The following is an 18824-nucleotide window of genomic DNA, read 5'->3' on the forward strand; positions in this document are numbered from 1 at the left end:
TCAACCTAGAGAAACATCGAGAGGTGAAGCCTGCATAGCAACTGTGAAGTAGGATTTTCAATTGGTGCATCAATCGAAGGGGGGTGCGGCTTTACTATGTTTTAGGAAAACAGTCATTTTACTTTCACTTTCATCAGACATCAGCTGCGAAGTCTGTTTTTGTTTGGCGCAGTTGTATATATATTTTTTAACATTGGAAAGACTTTGGAAAAAGAAATCATGAAAACTGTTTTGTCCGTGGTCACTTTCTGCGTCATCCTGGGGTTCATAAACGCAAAAGAATGTTAGTAGCTAAAGTAAAGCGGATATCACTTTGGCGTCACGATTACTGATGACATTGTCTTTGTCACCCGTGCCGTTCGTGAAAACAATGATATATTTCCTTAACTGTGTTTTAAGTGAAGAACAATAATAATAATAATAATATGCCATTTAGCAGACGTTTTTATCCAAAGCGACTTACAGTCATGCGTGCGGATCGAACCCACTACCTTGGCGTTACAAGCGCCGTGCTCTACCAGCTGAGCTACAGAGGACCAATAAGCCTAGTATTAGGCAACTTTATTTTTATTTGATAAACATTTACCCCGTACAAACGCATTGAATAACACATTCATAAAAGGCAAAAAGTCTCAAAATAAATCATAAGGTTTTGAAGTGTGTTTTATATCTTGGAGATATAAGAGACCTCAGGAAATATTTACTTTTTGGGGGACGTATTTAACCCCATGTTTTTGGCACAAAACTACCTCAATACTTCCATTTGTTTGTATGGGTTGAAGAGTCCCATGACACTTATGGGGGTCATAGAGCAAAACGTGTTCGTGAGAGTCTCCCCTTTCCACAGAGGGGTCATAATAGTTTGTAGCCAAATGGTTCGGACACCACAGAGGGTTTCGTGAGATTAACGATTGCGTAAATAGACTCTTAAGGATTTTAACCAGTTCGTTTGAAATCAATGAGATCAAGATCTTGAAAACTTCAACTACATTTACCTGAGCAGAGAGATGACTATTTTCCTTAGAGTAAGAATATGACATAACTTCTGTGATACACTGTGTGTATGTGTGTGTCTCTGTCTGCATACCTACCCGACTATGTGTTTCTCTGTCTGCATACCTACCTGACTGTGTGTGTGTTTCTCTGTCTGCATACCTAATTCCAGTCTGAGGTCCGGAGCGCTCTGGAGGAGGTTTTCATCAAGGATCTCTCTGTACTTTGCTCTGTTCATCTTTCCCTCGATCCTGACTAGTCTCCCAGTCCCTGCCGCTGAAAAACATCCCCACAGCATAATGCTGCTACCACCATGCTTCACCGTAGGGAGGGTGCCAGGTTTCCTCCAGATGTGACGCTTGGCATTCAGGCCAAAGAGTTCAATCTTGGTTTCATCAGACCAGAGAATCTTGTTTCTCATGGTCTGAGAGTCTTTAGGTGCCTTTTGGCAAACTCCAAGCAGGCTTTCATGTGCCTTTTACTGAGGAGTGGCTTCGATCTGGCCACTACCATAAAGGCCTGATTGGTGGAGTGCTGCAGAGATGGTTGTCCTTCTGGAATGTTCTCCCATCTCCACAGAGGAACTCTGGAGCTCTGTCAGAGTGACCATCGGGTTCTTGGTCACCTCCCTGACCAAGGCCCTTCTCCCCTGATTGCTCAGTTTGGCTGGGCGGCCAGCTCTAGGAAGAGTCTTGGCGGTTCCAAACTTATTTGATTTAAGAATGATGGAGGCCACTGTGTTCTTGGTGATCTTTTATTATGCTTTTTATTTTTATTTAGGGGGTAGAAGGGTTACTTTTATACTATCCCAGGTATTCCTTAAAGAGGTAGGGTTTCAAGTGTCTCCGGAAGGTGGTCAGTGACTCCGCTGTCCTGGCGTCGTGAGGGAGCTTGTTCCACCATTGGGGTGCCAGAGCAGCGAACAGTTTTGACTGGGCTGAGCGGGAACTGTGCTTCCGCAGAGGTAGGGGGACCAGCAGGCCAGAGGTGGAAGAACGCAATGCCCTCGTTTGGGTGTAGGGTCTGATCAGAGCCTGAAGGTAAGGAGGTGCCGTTCCCCTCACAGCTCCGTAGGCAAGCACCATGGTCTTGTAGCAGATGCGAGCTTCAACTGGAAGCCAGTGGTGTGTGCGGAGGAGCGGGGTGACGTGAGAGAACTTGGGAAGGTTGAACACCAGACGGGCTGCAGCGTTCTGGATGAGTTGTAGGGGTTTAATGGCACAGGCAGGGAGCCCAGCCAACAGCGAGTTGCAGTAATCCAGACGGGAGATTACAAGTGCCTGGATTAGGACCTGTGCCGCTTCCTGTATAAGGCAGGGTCGTACTCTGCAAATGTTGTAGAGCATGAACCTACAGGATCGGGTCACCGCCTTGATGTTAGCGGAGAACGACAGGGTGTTGTCCAGGGTCACGCCAAGGTTCTTTGCACTCTGGGAGGAGGACACAATGGAGTTGTCAACCGTGATTGCGAGATCATGGAGCAGGCAGTCCTTCCCCGGGAGGAAGAGTAGCTCCGTCTTGCCGAGGTTCAGCTTGAGGTGGTGATCCGACATCCACACTGATATGTCTGCCAGACATGCAGAGATGCGATTCGCCACCTGGTTATCAGAAGGGGGAAAGGAGAAAATTAATTGTGTGTCGTCTGCATAGCAATGATAGGAGAGACCATGTGAGGATATGACAGAGCCAAGTGACTTGGTGTATAGAGAGAATAGGAGAGGGCCTAGAACTGAGCCCTGGGGGACACCAGTGGTGAGAGCATGTGGTGTGGAGACAGATTCTAGCTGCGCCACCTGGTAGGAGCGACCTGTCAGGTAGGACGCAATCCAAGAGTGAGCCGCGCCGGAGATGCCCAGCTCGGAGAGGGTGGAGAGGAGGATCTGATGGTTCACAGTATCAAAGGCAGCAGACAGGTCTAGAAGGACAAGAGCAGAGGAGAGAGAGTTAGCTTTAGCAGTGCGGAGAGCCTCCGTGACACAGAGAAGAGCAGTCTCAGTTGAATGACCAGTCTTGAAACCTGACTGGTTTGGATCAAGAAGGTCATTCTGAGAGAGATAGCAGGAGAGTTGGCTATAGACGGCACGCTCAAGAGTTTTGGAGAGAAAAGAAAGAAGGGATACTGGTCTGTAGTTGTTGACATCGGAGGGATCGAGTGTAGGTTTTTTGAGGAGGGGTGCAACTCTCGCTTTCTTGAAGATGGAAGGGACATAGCCAGCGGACAAGGATGAATTGATGAGCGAGGTGAGGTAAGGGAGAAAGTCTCCGGAAATGGTCTGGAGAAGAGAGGAGGGGATAGGGTCAAGCGGGCAGGTTGTTGGGCGGCCGGCCGTCACAAGTCGCAAGATTTCATCTGGAGAGAGAGGGGAGAAAGAAGTCAAAGGGTAGGGCAGTGTGAGCAGGACCAGCGGTGTCATTTGACTTAATAAATGAGGATCGGATGTCGTCAACCTTCTTTTCAAAATGGTTGACGAAGTCATCCACAGAGAGGGAGGGGGAGGAGGAGGAGGATTCAGCAGGGAGGAGAAGGTGGCAAAGAGCTTCCTAGGGTTAGAGGGGTTATTACCCCAGCACAAGGTGCACCTGTGTAATGATCATGCTGTTTAATCAGCTTCTTGATATGCCACACCTTTCAGGTGGATAGATTATCTTGGCAAAGGAGAAATGCTCACTAACAGGGATGTAAACAAATGTGTGTACAACATTTGAGAGAAATAAGCTTTTTGTGCGAATGGAACATTTCTGGGATCTTTTATTTCAGCTCATGAAACATGGGACCAACACTTTACATGTTACGTTTATATTTTTGTTCAGTGTACATACACCATATTTTATTATGGCTATACTGTACATGGCCTTTCACCATACTTTCTCTCAATGCATTACATGTGCAACATTGTAACTGATAAAATGAAGACTGCATCCACTTTGTAACTGACTGCATCAGGCTTCCTAAAGAAACATCTAGAGAAGACGACATAGCAACTGTGAAGTAGGATTTTCGATTGGTGCATAAATCGAAGTGGGTGCGGCTTCACTGCGTCGCAGTAAAATATCTATTTTACTTTCAGTTTCATCTCACCGTTTGCGACTGTCCGTTTTGGTGCAGTTTGATATATTTTTCTGCATTGGAAAGACTTGGGAAAATAAATCATGAAAACGGTTTTGTCCGTAGTTGCTTTCTGCGTCGTGTTGGTGAACATAAACGCAAAAGAATGTAAGTAAAGTAAAACTATGACTTGGTCTTTATGATTAATTCACCTTATGTGTACGAACTTGATTTGAAAGGCCTCACCCACGACGTTCGTCAAAACAATTATATATTTCCTTATGTCTTAAGTTGACAGCAAATGTGTACTTTACATGGGTTACGCTTTTAAGCAAATGTAAATTGAGCAGAGACTATTTTATTTTTATAGTGAGAATAAGTTAATCAACTTTTGTGATACTGTGTGTGTGTGTGCCTACCTGACTGTGTGTTTCTCTGTCTGCATACCTACCTGACTACCTGACTGCCTGACTGTGTACCATTCCCTCCTCCCCCCTGTAGCTCCCCCCAAGGTGCAGGTGTACAGCCGTAACCCAGGGGATTATGGGAAGGACAACACCCTGATCTGTCACGTGAGTGGCTTCCACCCCCCTGACATCAGCATCCAGCTCCTGCAGAACGGCGTGGAGATCCCCGACGCCAAGCAGACAGACCTGGCCTTCGAACAGGGCTGGCAGTTCCACCTCACCAAGAGTGTTGCCTTCAAACCAGCCAGCGGAGAGGAGTACACCTGCAGAGTCCGCCACCTGAAGAATCTGAAGACCTACACCTGGGGTGAGTTACTAGTATAGTTAGTAGTTAGAGGAGTACACCTGGGGTGAGTTACTAGTATAGTTAGTAGTTAGAGGAGTACACCTGGGGTGAGTTACTAGTATAGTTAGTAGTTAGAGGAGTACACCTGGGGTGAGTTACTAGTATAGTTAGTAGTTAGAGGAGTACACCTGGGGTGAGTTACTAGTATAGTTAGTAGTTAGAGGAGTACACCTGGGGTGAGTTACTAGTATAGTTAGTAGTTAGAGGAGTACACCTGGGGTGAGTTACTAGTATAGTTAGTAGTTAGAGGAGTACACCTGGGGTGAGTTACTAGTATAGTTAGTAGTTAGAGGAGTACACCTGGGGTGAGTTACTAGTATAGTTAGTAGTTAGAGGAGTACACCTGGGGTGAGTTACTAGTATAGTTAGTAGTTAGAGGAGTACACCTGGGGTGAGTTACTAGTATAGTTAGTAGTTAGAGGAGTACACCTGGGGTGAGTTACTAGTATAGTTAGTAGTTAGAGGAGTACACCTGGGGTGAGTTACTAGTATAGTTAGTAGTTAGAGGAGTACACCTGGGGTGAGTTACTAGTATAGTTAGTAGTTAGAGGAGTACACCTGGGGTGAGTTACTAGTATAGTTAGTAGTTAGAGGAGTACACCTGGGGTGAGTTACTAGTATAGTTAGTAGTTAGAGGAGTACACCTGGGGTGAGTTACTAGTATAGTTAGTAGTTAGAGGAGTACCCCTGGGGTGAGTTACTAGTATAGTTAGTAGTTAGAGGAGTACCCCTGGGGTGAGATACTAGTATAGTTAGTAGTTAGAGGAGTACACCTGGGGTGAGTTACTAGTGTAGTTAGTAGTTAGAGGAGTACACCTGGGGCGAGTTACTAGTGTAGTTAGAGGAGTACACCTGGGGTGAGTTACTAGTATAGTTAGTAGTTAGAGGAGTACACCTGGGGTGAGTTACTAGTATAGTTAGTAGTTAGAGGAGTACACCTGGGGTGAGTTACTAGGATAGTTAGTAGTTAGAGGAGTACACCTGGGGTGAGTTACTAGTATAGTTAGTAGTTAGAGGAGTACACCTGGGGTGAGTTACTAGTATAGTTAGTAGTTAGAGGAGTACCCCTGGGGTGAGTTACTAGTATAGTTAGTAGTTAGAGGAGTACCCCTGGGGTGAGTTACTAGTATAGTTAGTAGTTAGAGGAGTACACCTGGGGTGAGTTACTAGTATAGTTAGTAGTTAGAGGAGTACACCTGGGGTGAGTTACTAGTATAGTTAGTAGTTAGAGGAGTACACCTGGGGTGAGTTACTAGTATAGTTAGTAGTTAGAGGAGTACCCCTGGGGTGAGTTACTAGTATAGTTAGTAGTTAGAGGAGTACACCTGGGGTGAGTTACTAGTGTAGTTAGTAGTTAGAGGAGTACACCTGGGGTGAGTTACTAGTATAGTTAGTAGTTAGAGGAGTACACCTGGGGTGAGTTACTAGTATAGTTAGTAGTTAGAGGAGTACACCTGGGGTGAGTTACTAGGATAGTTAGTAGTTAGAGGAGTACACCTGGGGTGAGTTACTAGGATAGTTAGTAGTTAGAGGAGTACACCTGGGGTGAGTTACTAGTATAGTTAGTAGTTAGAGGAGTACACCTGGGGTGAGTTACTAGTATAGTTAGTAGTTAGAGGAGTACACCTGGGGTGAGTTACTAGTATAGTTAGTAGTTAGAGGAGTACCCCTGGGGTGAGTTACTAGTATAGTTAGTAGTTAGAGGAGTACACCTGGGGTGAGTTACTAGTATAGTTAGTAGTTAGAGGAGTACACCTGGGGTGAGTTACTAGTATAGTTAGTAGTTAGAGGAGTACACCTGGGGTGAGTTACTAGTATAGGTAGTAGTTAGAGGAGTACACCTGGGGTGAGTTACTAGTATAGTTAGTAGTTAGAGGAGTACACCTGGGGTGAGTTACTAGTATAGTTAGTAGTTAGAGGAGTACACCTGGGGTGAGTTACTAGTATAGTTAGTAGTTAGAGGAGTACACCTGGGGTGAGTTACTAGTATAGTTAGTAGTTAGAGGAGTACACCTGGGGTGAGTTACTAGTATAGTTAGTAGTTAGAGGAGTACACCTGGGGTGAGTTACTAGTATAGTTAGTAGTTAGAGGAGTACACCTGGGGTGAGTTACTAGTGTAGTTAGTAGTTAGAGGAGTACACCTGGGGTGAGTTACTAGTATAGTTAGTAGTTAGAGGAGTACACCTGGGGTGAGTTACTAGTGTAGTTAGTAGTTAGAGGAGTACACCTGGGGTGAGTTACTAGTATAGTTAGTAGTTAGAGGAGTACACCTGGGGTGAGTTACTAGTATAGTTAGTAGTTAGAGGAGTACACCTGGGGTGAGTTACTAGTATAGTTAGTAGTTAGAGGAGTACACCTGGGGTGAGTTACTAGTATAGTTAGTAGTTAGAGTAGTACACCTGGGGTGAGTTACTAGTATAGTTAGTAGTTAGAGGAGTACACCTGGGGTGAGTTACTAGTATAGTTAGTAGTTAGAGGAGTACCCCTGGGGTGAGTTACTAGTATAGTTAGTAGTTAGAGGAGTACACCTGGGGTGAGTTACTAGTATAGTTAGTAGTTAGAGGAGTACACCTGGGGTGAGTTACTAGTATAGTTAGTAGTAAGAGGAGTACACCTGGGGTGAGTTACTAGTATAGTTAGTAGTAAGAGGAGTACACCTGGGGTGAGTTACTAGTATAGTTAGTAGTTAGAGGAGTACAGCTGGGGTGAGTTACTAGTATAGTTAAGCAATAAGGCACCTCGGGGGTTTGTGGTATATGGCCAATTTACCACGGCTAAGGGCTGTGTCCAGGCACTCTGCGTTGCGTCGTGCTTAAGAACAGCCCTTAGCAGTGGTATATTGGCCATATACCACATCCCCTCGTGCCTTATTTCTTAAATATACCACGGCTGTCACCCAGTTTATAATGAGTATTTAGTAGCAGTTAGTAGTTAGTGTACACCTGCAGAGTCCCTCACCTGAAGAACCTCAAGACCAAACCTGGGGTGAGCACACACACACACACACTGCTACGTTCCAAACCTGGGGTGAGCCCCCCCCCACACACACACACACTGCTACGTTCCAAACCTGGGGTGACCCCCCCCCCACACACACTGCTACGTTCCAAACCTGGGGTGACCCCCCCCCCCCACACACACACACACACACTGCTACGTTCCAAACCTGGGGTGAGCACACACACACACACACACTGCTACGTTCCAAACCTGGGGTGACCCCCCCCCCCACACACACACACTGCTACGTTCCAAACCTGGGGTGACCCCCCCCCCCACACACACACACACACTGCTACGTTCCAAACCTGGGGTGAGCACCCACACACACACTGCTACGTTCCAAACCTGGGGTGACCCCCCCCCACACACACACACACTGCTACATTCCAAACCTGGGGTGAGCACGCACACACACACACTGCTACGTTCCAAACCTGGGGTGACCCCCCCCCCACACACACTGCTACGTTCCAAACCTGGGGTGACCCCCCCCCACACACACACACACACACTGCTACGTTCCAAACCTGGGGTGAGCACCCACACACACACACACTGCTACGTTCCAAACCTGGGGTGACCCCCCCCCCACACACACACACTGCTACGTTCCAAACCTGGGGTGACCCCCCCCCCCCCACACACACACACACACACACTGCTACGTTCCAAACCTGGGGTGAGCACCCACACACACACTGCTACGTTCCAAACCTGGGGTGACCCCCCCCCCACACACACACACTGCTACATTCCAAACCTGGGGTGAGCACGCACACACACACACTGCTACGTTCCAAACCTGGGGTGACCCCCCCCCCCCACACTGGTAAGTGTGTGTGTGTGTGTGTGTGTGTGTGTGTGTGTGTGTGTGTGTGTGTGTGTGTGTGTGTGTATGTGTGTGTGTGTGAGTGTTTGAGTGAGAGTTAATCATAATATATATACAGTGCCCTCCACAATTATTGGCACCCCTGTTTAAGATGTGGTCGAGGACTTCCAAAAATTCTCCTTTTTTTTTAAAACAACATAGAACCCAAATGCAAAAAAAGAGAAAAATCCAACCTTTTATTTAAGTACATTACTTTGGTGTAAAAAAAAAAATCACACATTTAGAAAAAAAAAAAACTTGAAATCATGTGTCCCACAATTATTGGCACCCCTGATGTTAATACTTTGTACAACCCCCTTTTGCCAACAAGACAGCACTTAATCTCCTCCTATAACATTTCACAAGATTGGAGAACACAGAGAGAGGGATCTTTGACCATTCTTCTTTGCACAATCTTTCTAGATCATCCAGTGTCCTGGGTCCTCTCTTATGCACTCTCCTCTTTAGCTCGCCCCACAGGTTTTCGATTGGGTTGAGGTCTGGGGACTGAGATGGCCATGGGAGGACCTTGAGTTTGTGACTGCTGAACCATTTTTGTGTAGATTTTGCCACATGTTTTGGATCATTATCCTGCTGAAAGACCCAATGACGACCTATCTTCAGCTTTCTGGCAGAGGCCATCAGGTTTTTATTTAAAATGTCCTGGTAGTTCAAAGCGTTCATAATGCCATGCACCCTAACAAGGTTCGCAGGGCCTTTGGAAGAGAAACAGGCCCACAGCATCACAGATCCTCCACCATACTTCACGGTGGGCATGAGGTGCTTTTCGGCATACTCATCTTTTGTTTTACGCCAGACCCACTTAGAGTGTTTGTTGCCAAAAAGCTCAATCTTAGTCTCATCTGACCAAAGCACACGATCCCAGTTGAAGTCCCAGTGCCGCTTAGCAAACTCCAGACGTTTACGTTTGTGAGTGTTAGTGAGAAAAGGCTTTTTCCTTGCATGCCTCCCAAACAGCTTGTTGGCATGTAGAGAGCGTCTGATGGTTGTTTTGGAGACTTTGTGACCCCAAGATGCCACTCTTTGATGCAATTCTGTGACAGTGAGCTTAGGACTTTTTTTTACTTCTCTTACCATCCTCCTCACTGTGCGTTGTGGCAAGATACACTTGGGACCTCTTCCAGCCTTGTTTGTCACTGTTCCAGTTGTTTTAAACTTCTTAATGATCCCTCTGACTGTAGATACGGGCAAGTTAAGGCGAGTGGCTATTTTCTTGTAGCCATTGCCTGACTTATGAAGGTCGACACAAATCTGCCTTACTTGAATGGTGTGTTCTCTTGTCTTTGCCATGTTGACAAATGGGTAAGAGAATTAGGCCTCTGTGTCACGTCATATTTATACCCCAGGGAAACAGGAAGTCATGAATTACTAATTAAAAGTTCCTAGATACCCTGACCAACTTTAGCAACTACAGAAAAATATATTTTTTAAAAAATCAATTAAAATTTTCAGCGGAATTGTTAGGGGTGCCAATAATTGTGGGACACATGATTTCAAGTTTTTTTTTTTTTATGTGTGATTTTTTTTTTACCACCAAAGTTATGTACTTAAATAAAAGGTTGGATTTTTCTCTTTTTTTGCATTTGGGTTCTATGTTGTTTTAAAAAAAAAGGAGAATTTTTGGAAGTCCTCGACCACATCTTAAACAGGGGTGCCAATAATAGTGGAGGGCACTGTATATATATATATAGAAGTGCCCTTGACTGACAGAAAGCAACCTTTCCTATTTCCTCTACAGAACCAGATATGTGAGGCTTCGGTGCTCATCCCTGCAGGTGTGTATGTCTGATCATTTCATTTGTAGAGAAACAGTCTATTTATATGGCAGTTCTTTAGCTTTGGTTACTAACCACTGATGGTTTTTATTGTACTACTGTATAGAGAACTGCATAGGGCTGGGTGATATAATAGGGCTGGGTGATATGATTGGGCTGGGCGATATGATAGGGCTGGGTGATATGATAGGGCTGGGCGATATGATTGGGCTGGGTGATATGATAGGGCTGGGCGATATGATAGGGCTGGGTGATATGATAGGGCTGGGTGATATGATAGGGCTGGGTGATATGGTAGGGCTGGGTGATATGATAGGGCTGGGTGATATGACAGGGCTGGGTGATATGATAGGGCTGGGTGATAAGATAGGGCTGGGTGATATGGTAGGGCTGGGTGATATGATAGGGCTGGGTGATATGATAGGGCTGGGCGATATGATAGGGCTGGGCGATATGATAGGGCTGGGTGATAAGATAGGGCTGGGTGATATGGTAGGGCTGGGTGATATGATAGGGCTGGGTGATATGATAGGGCTGGGTGATATGATAGGGCTGGGTGATATGATAGGGCTGGGCGATATGACAGGGCTGGGCGATATGATAGGGCTGGGCGATAAGATAGGGCTGGGCGATATGGTAGGGCTGGGTGATATGGTAGGGCTGGGTGATATGATAGGGCTGGGTGATATGATAGGGCTGGGTGATATGATAGGGCTGGGCGATATGATAGGGTTGGGCGATATGATAGGGCTGGGCGATATGGTAGGGCTGGGCGATATGATAGGGCTGGGTGATATGATAGGGCTGGGTGATATGGTAGGGATGGGTGATATGATAGGGCTGGGCGATATGATAGGGCTGGGCGATATGATAGGGCTGGGCGATATGACAGGGCTGGGCGATATGACAGGGCTGGGCGATAAGATAGGGCTGGGTGATATGGTAGGGCTGGGTGATATGGTAGGGCTGGGTGATATGGTAGGGCTGGGTGATATGATAGGGCTGGGTGATATGATAGGGCTGGGCGATATGACAGGGCTGGGCGATATGATAGGGCTGGGCGATAAGATAGGGCTGGGTGATATGGTAGGGCTGGGCGATATGATAGGGCTGGGTGATATGATAGGGCTGGGTGATATGATAGGGCTGGGTGATATGATAGGGCTGGGTGATATGACAGGGCTGGGTGATATGATAGGGCTGGGCAATATGATTGGGCTGGGCGATATGGTAGGGCTGGGTGATATGTAGGGGTGTAACGATTCATCTACTACATCGATGTATCGATTTATATTCATATGATCCAACTACATCGATCTGTGCGCGGCGAGTTGGCCTTTTGGACAACATATATCGATCTAACATCGTTTTAAAATGTAATAAATCGATTGTATCGATACTAGGAAATAACCCATTGGATTTAAGCACGTCAGACTTTATATGCAGGGGTGCACATAACTGGTACGCAGATACGCAAGCGCGACAAAAATCAGGAATGCGTAATGCCACTTGTGTTACTACGCGCCTTTGCGTACTTGACCGATCTTCTCATCTAACCTTACACATGACATGTTGCTTGTCAACTACTGTCAGGGATGTCCAAAAAGCAACAGACATTAAGCAGCCTTTTTGGCATTTCGCCACCTACAAAGAAACGCCAACTGGAGCCAGAGCCGAAGAAAATACTTTTTTCGGAAAAGTGGCTCCAAGATGTGCAGTGGCTTGAAGCTAACGATGAGCGCACTGAAATGTGGTGCAAGATTTGCCGCTCAAATCCACATCTAGCAGACAAAACAGGTGCATTTTATAAAGGCTCAAAGAATTTCAACCATCCTTTATTTGACCAACATGAAAAGAGCAAGGAGCACACGAATGTGGCGCAAGCCATTGCTAAAAGCTAGCCGAGAATAAATGCATAAAGCTAAACACGCATGTCCCATGTCTTCCTATTCTGAGGATGTTCCTTTACTGAATGCTTTTTGATGGATCTGAGGACATCACAAAAACTGAGCAGGAAATAGTTTACATTGTGTCTGTGTCCAGCAACGGAGAGTTTACCTCGGACTTTATTGGACTGATTGAATTGGGTGCTGACCGAACCGCACAGGCCATAACAGACGGACTTGTGAGACTTTTCCAGGACACAGGCTTGGATGACTGGACAACAAAGTTGGTCGCTGTGTGCACAGACTGGGCTGCTGTCAACGTAGGTATGGGTAAGTTTCATAATACCAGATGGTCTGCATGGAGGCATAAAACACTGTTAAAAATATCAAGACTATTGCCAGCCATTAAAATGCAACTGGTTACCAGGTATTTATTTCAGTCACACTGGTTGAATTTTTGGCTAAAAGGTTACTGAATCGATTTCAAGTCACTGAATCGTTTCGGATCGTATCGTTCTAAATGAACCAATATCGTCCTTGAATCGTATCGACAACCACGAATCGTGATACAAATCGAATCGTTGTTAAAACGAATCGTTACACCCCTAGTGATATGACCAAAATATCATATCACAGTATTGTTGACGGTATTTTATGTTTTCTAATAATACAAGTTCTAAATGTGCTTCGTGAGTAGTGTAGTGATGAGCACGGTTATTTGAACAATAAATTAAATGATCCATGTTACATTGTTACACACAAGGATATACCATAACATTTGAAATGCTTAATTTAATAAAACATCAAACTTTAGAATGCAGTGTTTATGTACGGCGCATTGAGCTACTGCTGCTTCAGACGTCACGTGGCTTTGACAGAACGTTGTTTACAGTTGGGCCACTTTAAATGGAGCCTACAGTTCTGAGGACAAAGTCATTGTTATATCTTCAAGCTCATTAGTCTCTCATGGGATGTGGGTTCATTTTACATGAAAAGGCATTTTACTATCATAGCGCTTAATGGCCCTCCGGTCAACCCTGACAATGGTGTGCTATCTTCCCCACTTCAAATAGCGGTTATTCTACAGACGCGCACCAACGGAGGGGCCACAACACTGACACAGATCAATGCAAAAACACTCACCAGAAAACGTATTTTGAAACAGAATCAGTTCTATGACATCTCTTTCACTGTTGCTGTTAGCCTAGGCTACTGTTAGCCTAAACACTGTTGCTGTTAGCCGGGCTACTGTTAGCCTAAACACTGTTGCTGTTAGCCAGGCTACTGTTAGCCTAAACACTGTTGCTGTTAGCCGGGCTACTGTTAGCCTAAACACTGTTGCTGTTAGCCAGGCTACTGTTAGCCTAAACACTGTTGCTGTTAGCCAGGCTACTGTTAGCCTAAACACTGTTGCTGTTAGCCGGGCTACTGTTAGCCTAAACACTGTTGCTGTTAGCCGGGCTACTGTTAGCCTAAACACTGTTGCTGTTAGCCGGGCTACTGTTAGCCAAAACACTGTTGCTGTTAGCTAGGCTACTGTTAGCCTAAACACTGTTGCTGTTAGCCAGGCTACTGTTAGCCTAAACACTGTTGCTGTTAGCCAGGCTACTGTTAGCCTAAACACTGTTGCTGTTAGCCAGGCTACTGTTAGCCTAAACACTGTTGCTGTTAGCCAGGCTACTGTTAGCCTAAACACTGTTGCTGTTAGCATAGGCTACTGTTAGCCAAAACACTGTTGCTGTTAGCCGGGCTACTGTTAGCCTAAACACTGTTGCTGTTAGCCAGGCTACTGTTAGCGTAAACACTCTAGCCAAAAACTCACATGTCTGAATAGCACCCTAACAACCATTATCTGGATAGCTGAAAAAAATGCATGCTATTATTTGAATAGTGAAATCATTTCAAATGCCCATCCCTAGGGAGGCAACACATACATTCTAAGTGATTTCAAATGGGTTTTTCTCCATTCTGATTGGTTTATACTGTTCAATAAAACTTCAACCAAAAATAACCGTCTTCAGTATGTTCATACATTTCTGCATTTCCTCATTTGAGATCATTTCCACACTGCCACGTAGGGCTGCACGATATGGGCAAACAATCGCAGCCTTATTTTTTTTACCAAATATTGCGATTTAGATCAAAACACCTGGGTGAACTGTTGGAAGCATGGAAATAGAATGATTCTTCTAATTCTGTAGTTAGAATATAATAGTGGGCACTTTGAATGCAGTGTTGTTTGACAGGGTAGGAACCATAGTGTTGGTCAGTGTTTTCAGGCGGCACCCTATAATCTTTGGCTACATGAAATGTTTTCTCTTTACTTCACGTAGCTAACATATTCATGCTTTGCGTAATTCCTCTTTGATTTAGAAGATACTGTTGCACAAACAACATGCTGATTTAGGTCAACACCTTCACTGGTACCAGGCTGTATTAGCTAGCTACGTTTGGTCTGACGTTTAGCCAACTAGCGATTAGCGGCTAACAATTTATTTTAGCCACAATTTTCTAAGAAAAGACAAAACTAGCTGTTTGCAAACAGTAAGATACACAAACTGATAGTGGAATTAAATAACAGCAGCATAGTTGTCATCGAATTCTTGTTGCTATGTGCTGTATTGACCATGCAGTCTGAACGCAAGACGAGGGAAGTGGTCTCCTCCTGGTCGAGCAACAACTGCGCTACTTGAGTGACAGGGGGCGGGGCTAGATCTGTGTGGAGAGAGCGGGAGAGGAGAGAGACGACTCAAGTAGCGGAGGAAAGTATAAAAACGGACGTTACACACGGCGGAATAGCGTATCAATTTAACAAACCTAACGTTGAAATACCGTTATAGAAGGTAACGTAAAAACCCAAACCGGTCCGTGCATCAATACCGGTATATAGTAAAATATGGTATACCGCCCAGACCTAGTACTGAATATGTAAGATTGAATGAAGTCAGCATGAACCATTGTGGAAATGAAATGTGGATGGAATGAATGACCTCTTGTTGTTGTTGTTGTTGTTGACAACCACAGAATCCACCAGCCTCCGAGAATCTCCACTCCAGATGCTGTCTATATTCCTGGGAATCTTTACAACACTGTCCTATCAAAACTCATCTTCCCAACACTGTCCTATCAAAACTCCTCTTCACAACACTGTCCTATCAAAACTCCTCTTCACAACACTGTCCTATCAAAACTCATCTTCACATCACTGTCCTATCAAAACTAATCTTCACAACACTGTCCTATCAAAACTCCTCTTCAGATCACTGTCTTGTCAAAACTGCAGGTGAAATCTGTGATGACTCCGTCTCTGCACATTGTGACTTATCATTGATATTTAACTTAAATTGTATTTTATTTTACCAGTCCTTGTTTTGTGCGGTATTTGATGTGTATAGGTAATGAAGCTCATATCAGGGGTTGTAATTCTGCACCAGAGGAGAACAACCTAATTGCAGCCAGGCTTGTCATCATCAGCCAATACAGCAGGCCCAAGCTATGAGGGCTTTTCTCTTAGTCAGAAATTAATATGAAACAACAAACAATCTGAAATGCAAAAATACATTCATGTAGCACTTTATTTTGGTGATAGATTTTCAAAAGAGATAGCCCTTCATCTAAAATACTTAGATTATGTAAAGTCTGACTTGATGTTTGAATGCTTGCTATTAAATAACTTATTCTTACCAATCATGTTTGGCTCTATTCTGTCTATGAAGCTTCATGACACATGTATGCATGATGTGTTAAACTAAACAGCTAACACAGGAGATATGAATAGCATATAAAGTATGTACCACTGTCTGTCTGTCTCACCCTGCACTGTTTAGAGTTGAGCCTCTGTCTGTCTGTCTGTCTGTCTGTCTGTCTGTCTGTCTGTCTGTCTGTCTGTCTGTCTGTCTGTCTGTCTGTCTGTCTGTCTGTCTGTCTAACCCTGCACTGTTTAGAGCTGACCATCTACTGTCTGTCTGTCTGTCTGTCTGTCTGTCTGTCTGTCTGTCTGTCTAACCCTGCACTGTTTAGAGCTGACCATCTACTGTCTGTCTGTCTGTCTGTCTGTCTGTCTGTCTGTCTGTCTGTCTGTCTGTCTGTCTGTCTGTCTGTCTGTCTGTCTAACCCTGCACTGTTTAGAACCATCCAATCTAATGTCAAAGATAGGGTTGCCTCTTCCACTGTAGTTGAGGGGTAGTTATATCTAATACAGAATGACAGTTTCTCTGTCTACTATACTGAACCAGAATACACAACACAATGCCATAGATGTCTCAAGTTTTGAGGGTGTGTGTAATTGGCATGCTGACTGTAGGAATGTCCACCAGTGCTGTTGCCAGATAATTTAATGTTAATTTCTCTACCATAAGCCGCCTCCAACGTTGTTTTAGAGAATTTGGCACTATGTCCAACTGGCCTTACAACCGCAGACCATGTGTCACGACTTCCTCCGAAGCTGCCCCCTCTCCTTGTTCGGGCATGTCACGATCGTTACAGGATGAAGCGGACCAAGGCGCAGCGTGATATGCGTACATCTTTTATTTCGTACACAACACTAACAAAAACAACAAACGATACGTGAAGTCCTGAGGTTATACACACCAAACCAAACGGAACAAGATCCCACAATGACTAGTGAAAACAGGCTGCCTAAGTATGGTTCCCAATCAGAGACAACGAGCAACAGCTGTCTCTGATTGGGAACCACCCTGGCCAACATAGAAATACACGATCTAGAACGAAAAACCTAGAAAACCAAACAAGGAAAAATCCACACCCTGGCTCAACATTTAAGAGTCCCCAGAGCCAGGGCGTGACAGGGCAGGCTTCGCCGTTCGTCGTCACCGGCATTCTAGCCACTGCCGCTCCTCATCTCATCATTCCATTTGTTTTGTCTTGTTTATTACACACACCTGGTTCATATCCCCTCATCAGTACCTGTATAAGTGTTCCCTCTGCCCCCTTGTCTTTGTGTGTGATTGTTTATTGTGGAGGTTAGTTTAGCTCGGTGGAGCTCCTTGTATTTTGTATCGTCAGGATATTTCACCTGTGTGCCTTGTTGTTTACCAGTGCGCCTGATTACGCACTGGAGTGTTTGACACATTGCTGCGTACTACTGTGTTTTCGGAATAAGCCCTTTTATTCTGTGATTTACCCTCCTGCGCCTGACTCCTTCAAAATCACTCACCACACCATGTGTATGGCGTTGTGTAGGCGAGTGGTTTGCTGATGTCAACGTTGTGAACAGAGTGCCCCATGGTGGTAGTGGGGTTATGGTATGGGCAGGCATAAGCTACAGACAACGAACACAATTGCATTTTATCGATGGCAATTTGAATGCACAAAAATACAGTGATGAGAACCTGAGGCCCATTGTGAGGCCCTTTTTTTAACCCTCCCGTTGTCCTAGGGTGAAAATGACCCGCCACTGTGTTGAACCAACTTTATTTAATTTTTATATTTTTTGGATCATTTGTGAGAAGGAGGCAGTGATACTTTCTTTAAAGTCTCACTGCCTCCTTCTCACAAATGATCCCAAAAATATAAAAATTAAATAAAGTTGGTTCAACACAGTGGCGGGTCATTTTGACCCTAGGACAACGGGAGGGTTAAGGTATCTGTGACCAACAGATGCATATCTGTATTCCCAGTCATGTGAAATCCATGGATTAGGGGCTAATATATTTATTTAAATTGACTGATTTCCTCATATGAACTGTAACTCAGTGAAATCTTTGAAATTGTTGCATGTTGCGTTTATATTTTTGTTCAGTATAAATGGATTTATGTTATTTCTCTATCTTTTCAAGTTCCATGGTCTGTTCCTGTTAAATTAGATACAATAAAACTTTGTCAACATTTGTGGCTTTTGTTCTTTTTGTGCATTCAGAATGCACACTGTATCTTTGAAATTGTAAAATCTCTGCTTAATGACATTCTGTTTTCAAGACCAGAAAATAATATTATGTACGCAGTCATGTGATCAAACACACCATTGTGTGGTCACAGTCATGTGATCAAACACACCATTGTGTGGTCACAGTCATGTGATCAAACACACCATTGTGTGGTCACAGTCATGTCATCAGACACACCATTGTGTGGTCACAGTCATGTGATCAGACACACCATTGTGTGGTCACAGTCATGTAATCAAACACACCATTGTGTGGTCACAGTCATGTGATCAAACACACCATTGTGTGGTCACAGTCATGTGATCAGACACACCATTGTGTGGTCCACTTGCAATAAGAAGCAATAAGCAAGCTGTAATTGTCGACATATTTATTGATTAGTCTGTCACTAGTTTTATGATTATCTTTTTAATTTCATGAGATATAACAATTCCAAAATGATACAGTATTCCAATGTAAAGACAATTACCACCGTATACAAGGAAAGCAAGATTATGGGTCAGTGAAGTCAG

The 18824-nt window shown here is 44.6% G+C and overlaps 1 protein-coding gene across 3 annotated transcripts; it reads left to right on the forward strand.

Annotated features, from left to right (window-relative positions):
• The first annotated feature begins 132 nt into the window (after positions 1-132).
• LOC311117544 (beta-2-microglobulin-like) lies at positions 133-16093 on the forward strand. 3 transcript variants are annotated; one of them, XM_084192464.1, is made up of 4 exons: positions 133-283; positions 4541-4813; positions 10484-10520; positions 15431-16093. In XM_084192464.1, exons 1-3 carry the CDS (start codon positions 220-222, stop codon positions 10495-10497), a joined length of 351 nt encoding a protein of 116 aa, XP_084048590.1. In that variant the 5' UTR covers positions 133-219; the 3' UTR covers positions 10498-10520; positions 15431-16093. The 3 variants fall into 3 exon arrangements, with proteins under 3 accessions (XP_084048590.1, XP_084048591.1, XP_084048589.1); XM_084192465.1 differs by lacking the exons at positions 133-283; positions 15431-16093 and adding exons at positions 4045-4207; positions 13480-14637; XM_084192463.1 differs by lacking the exon at positions 133-283 and adding an exon at positions 4046-4207.
• The last annotated feature ends 2731 nt before the right edge of the window (positions 16094-18824 follow it).

Source organism: Coregonus lavaretus, assembly GCF_964263955.1.
Source record: "Coregonus lavaretus genome assembly, contig: HAP1_SCAFFOLD_175, whole genome shotgun sequence".
NCBI classification, from domain to species: domain Eukaryota; kingdom Metazoa; phylum Chordata; class Actinopteri; order Salmoniformes; family Salmonidae; genus Coregonus; species Coregonus lavaretus.

Coding starts and splice junctions, on each gene's coding strand:
- LOC311117544 (XM_084192464.1), top strand. CDS start 220: ATGAAAACTGTTTTGTCCGTGGTCACTTTCTGCGTCATCCTGGGGTTC. Junction 284..4,540: donor GTTCATAAACGCAAAAGAAT/GTTAGTAGCTAA, acceptor TCCCCCCTGTAG/CTCCCCCCAAGGTGCAGGTG.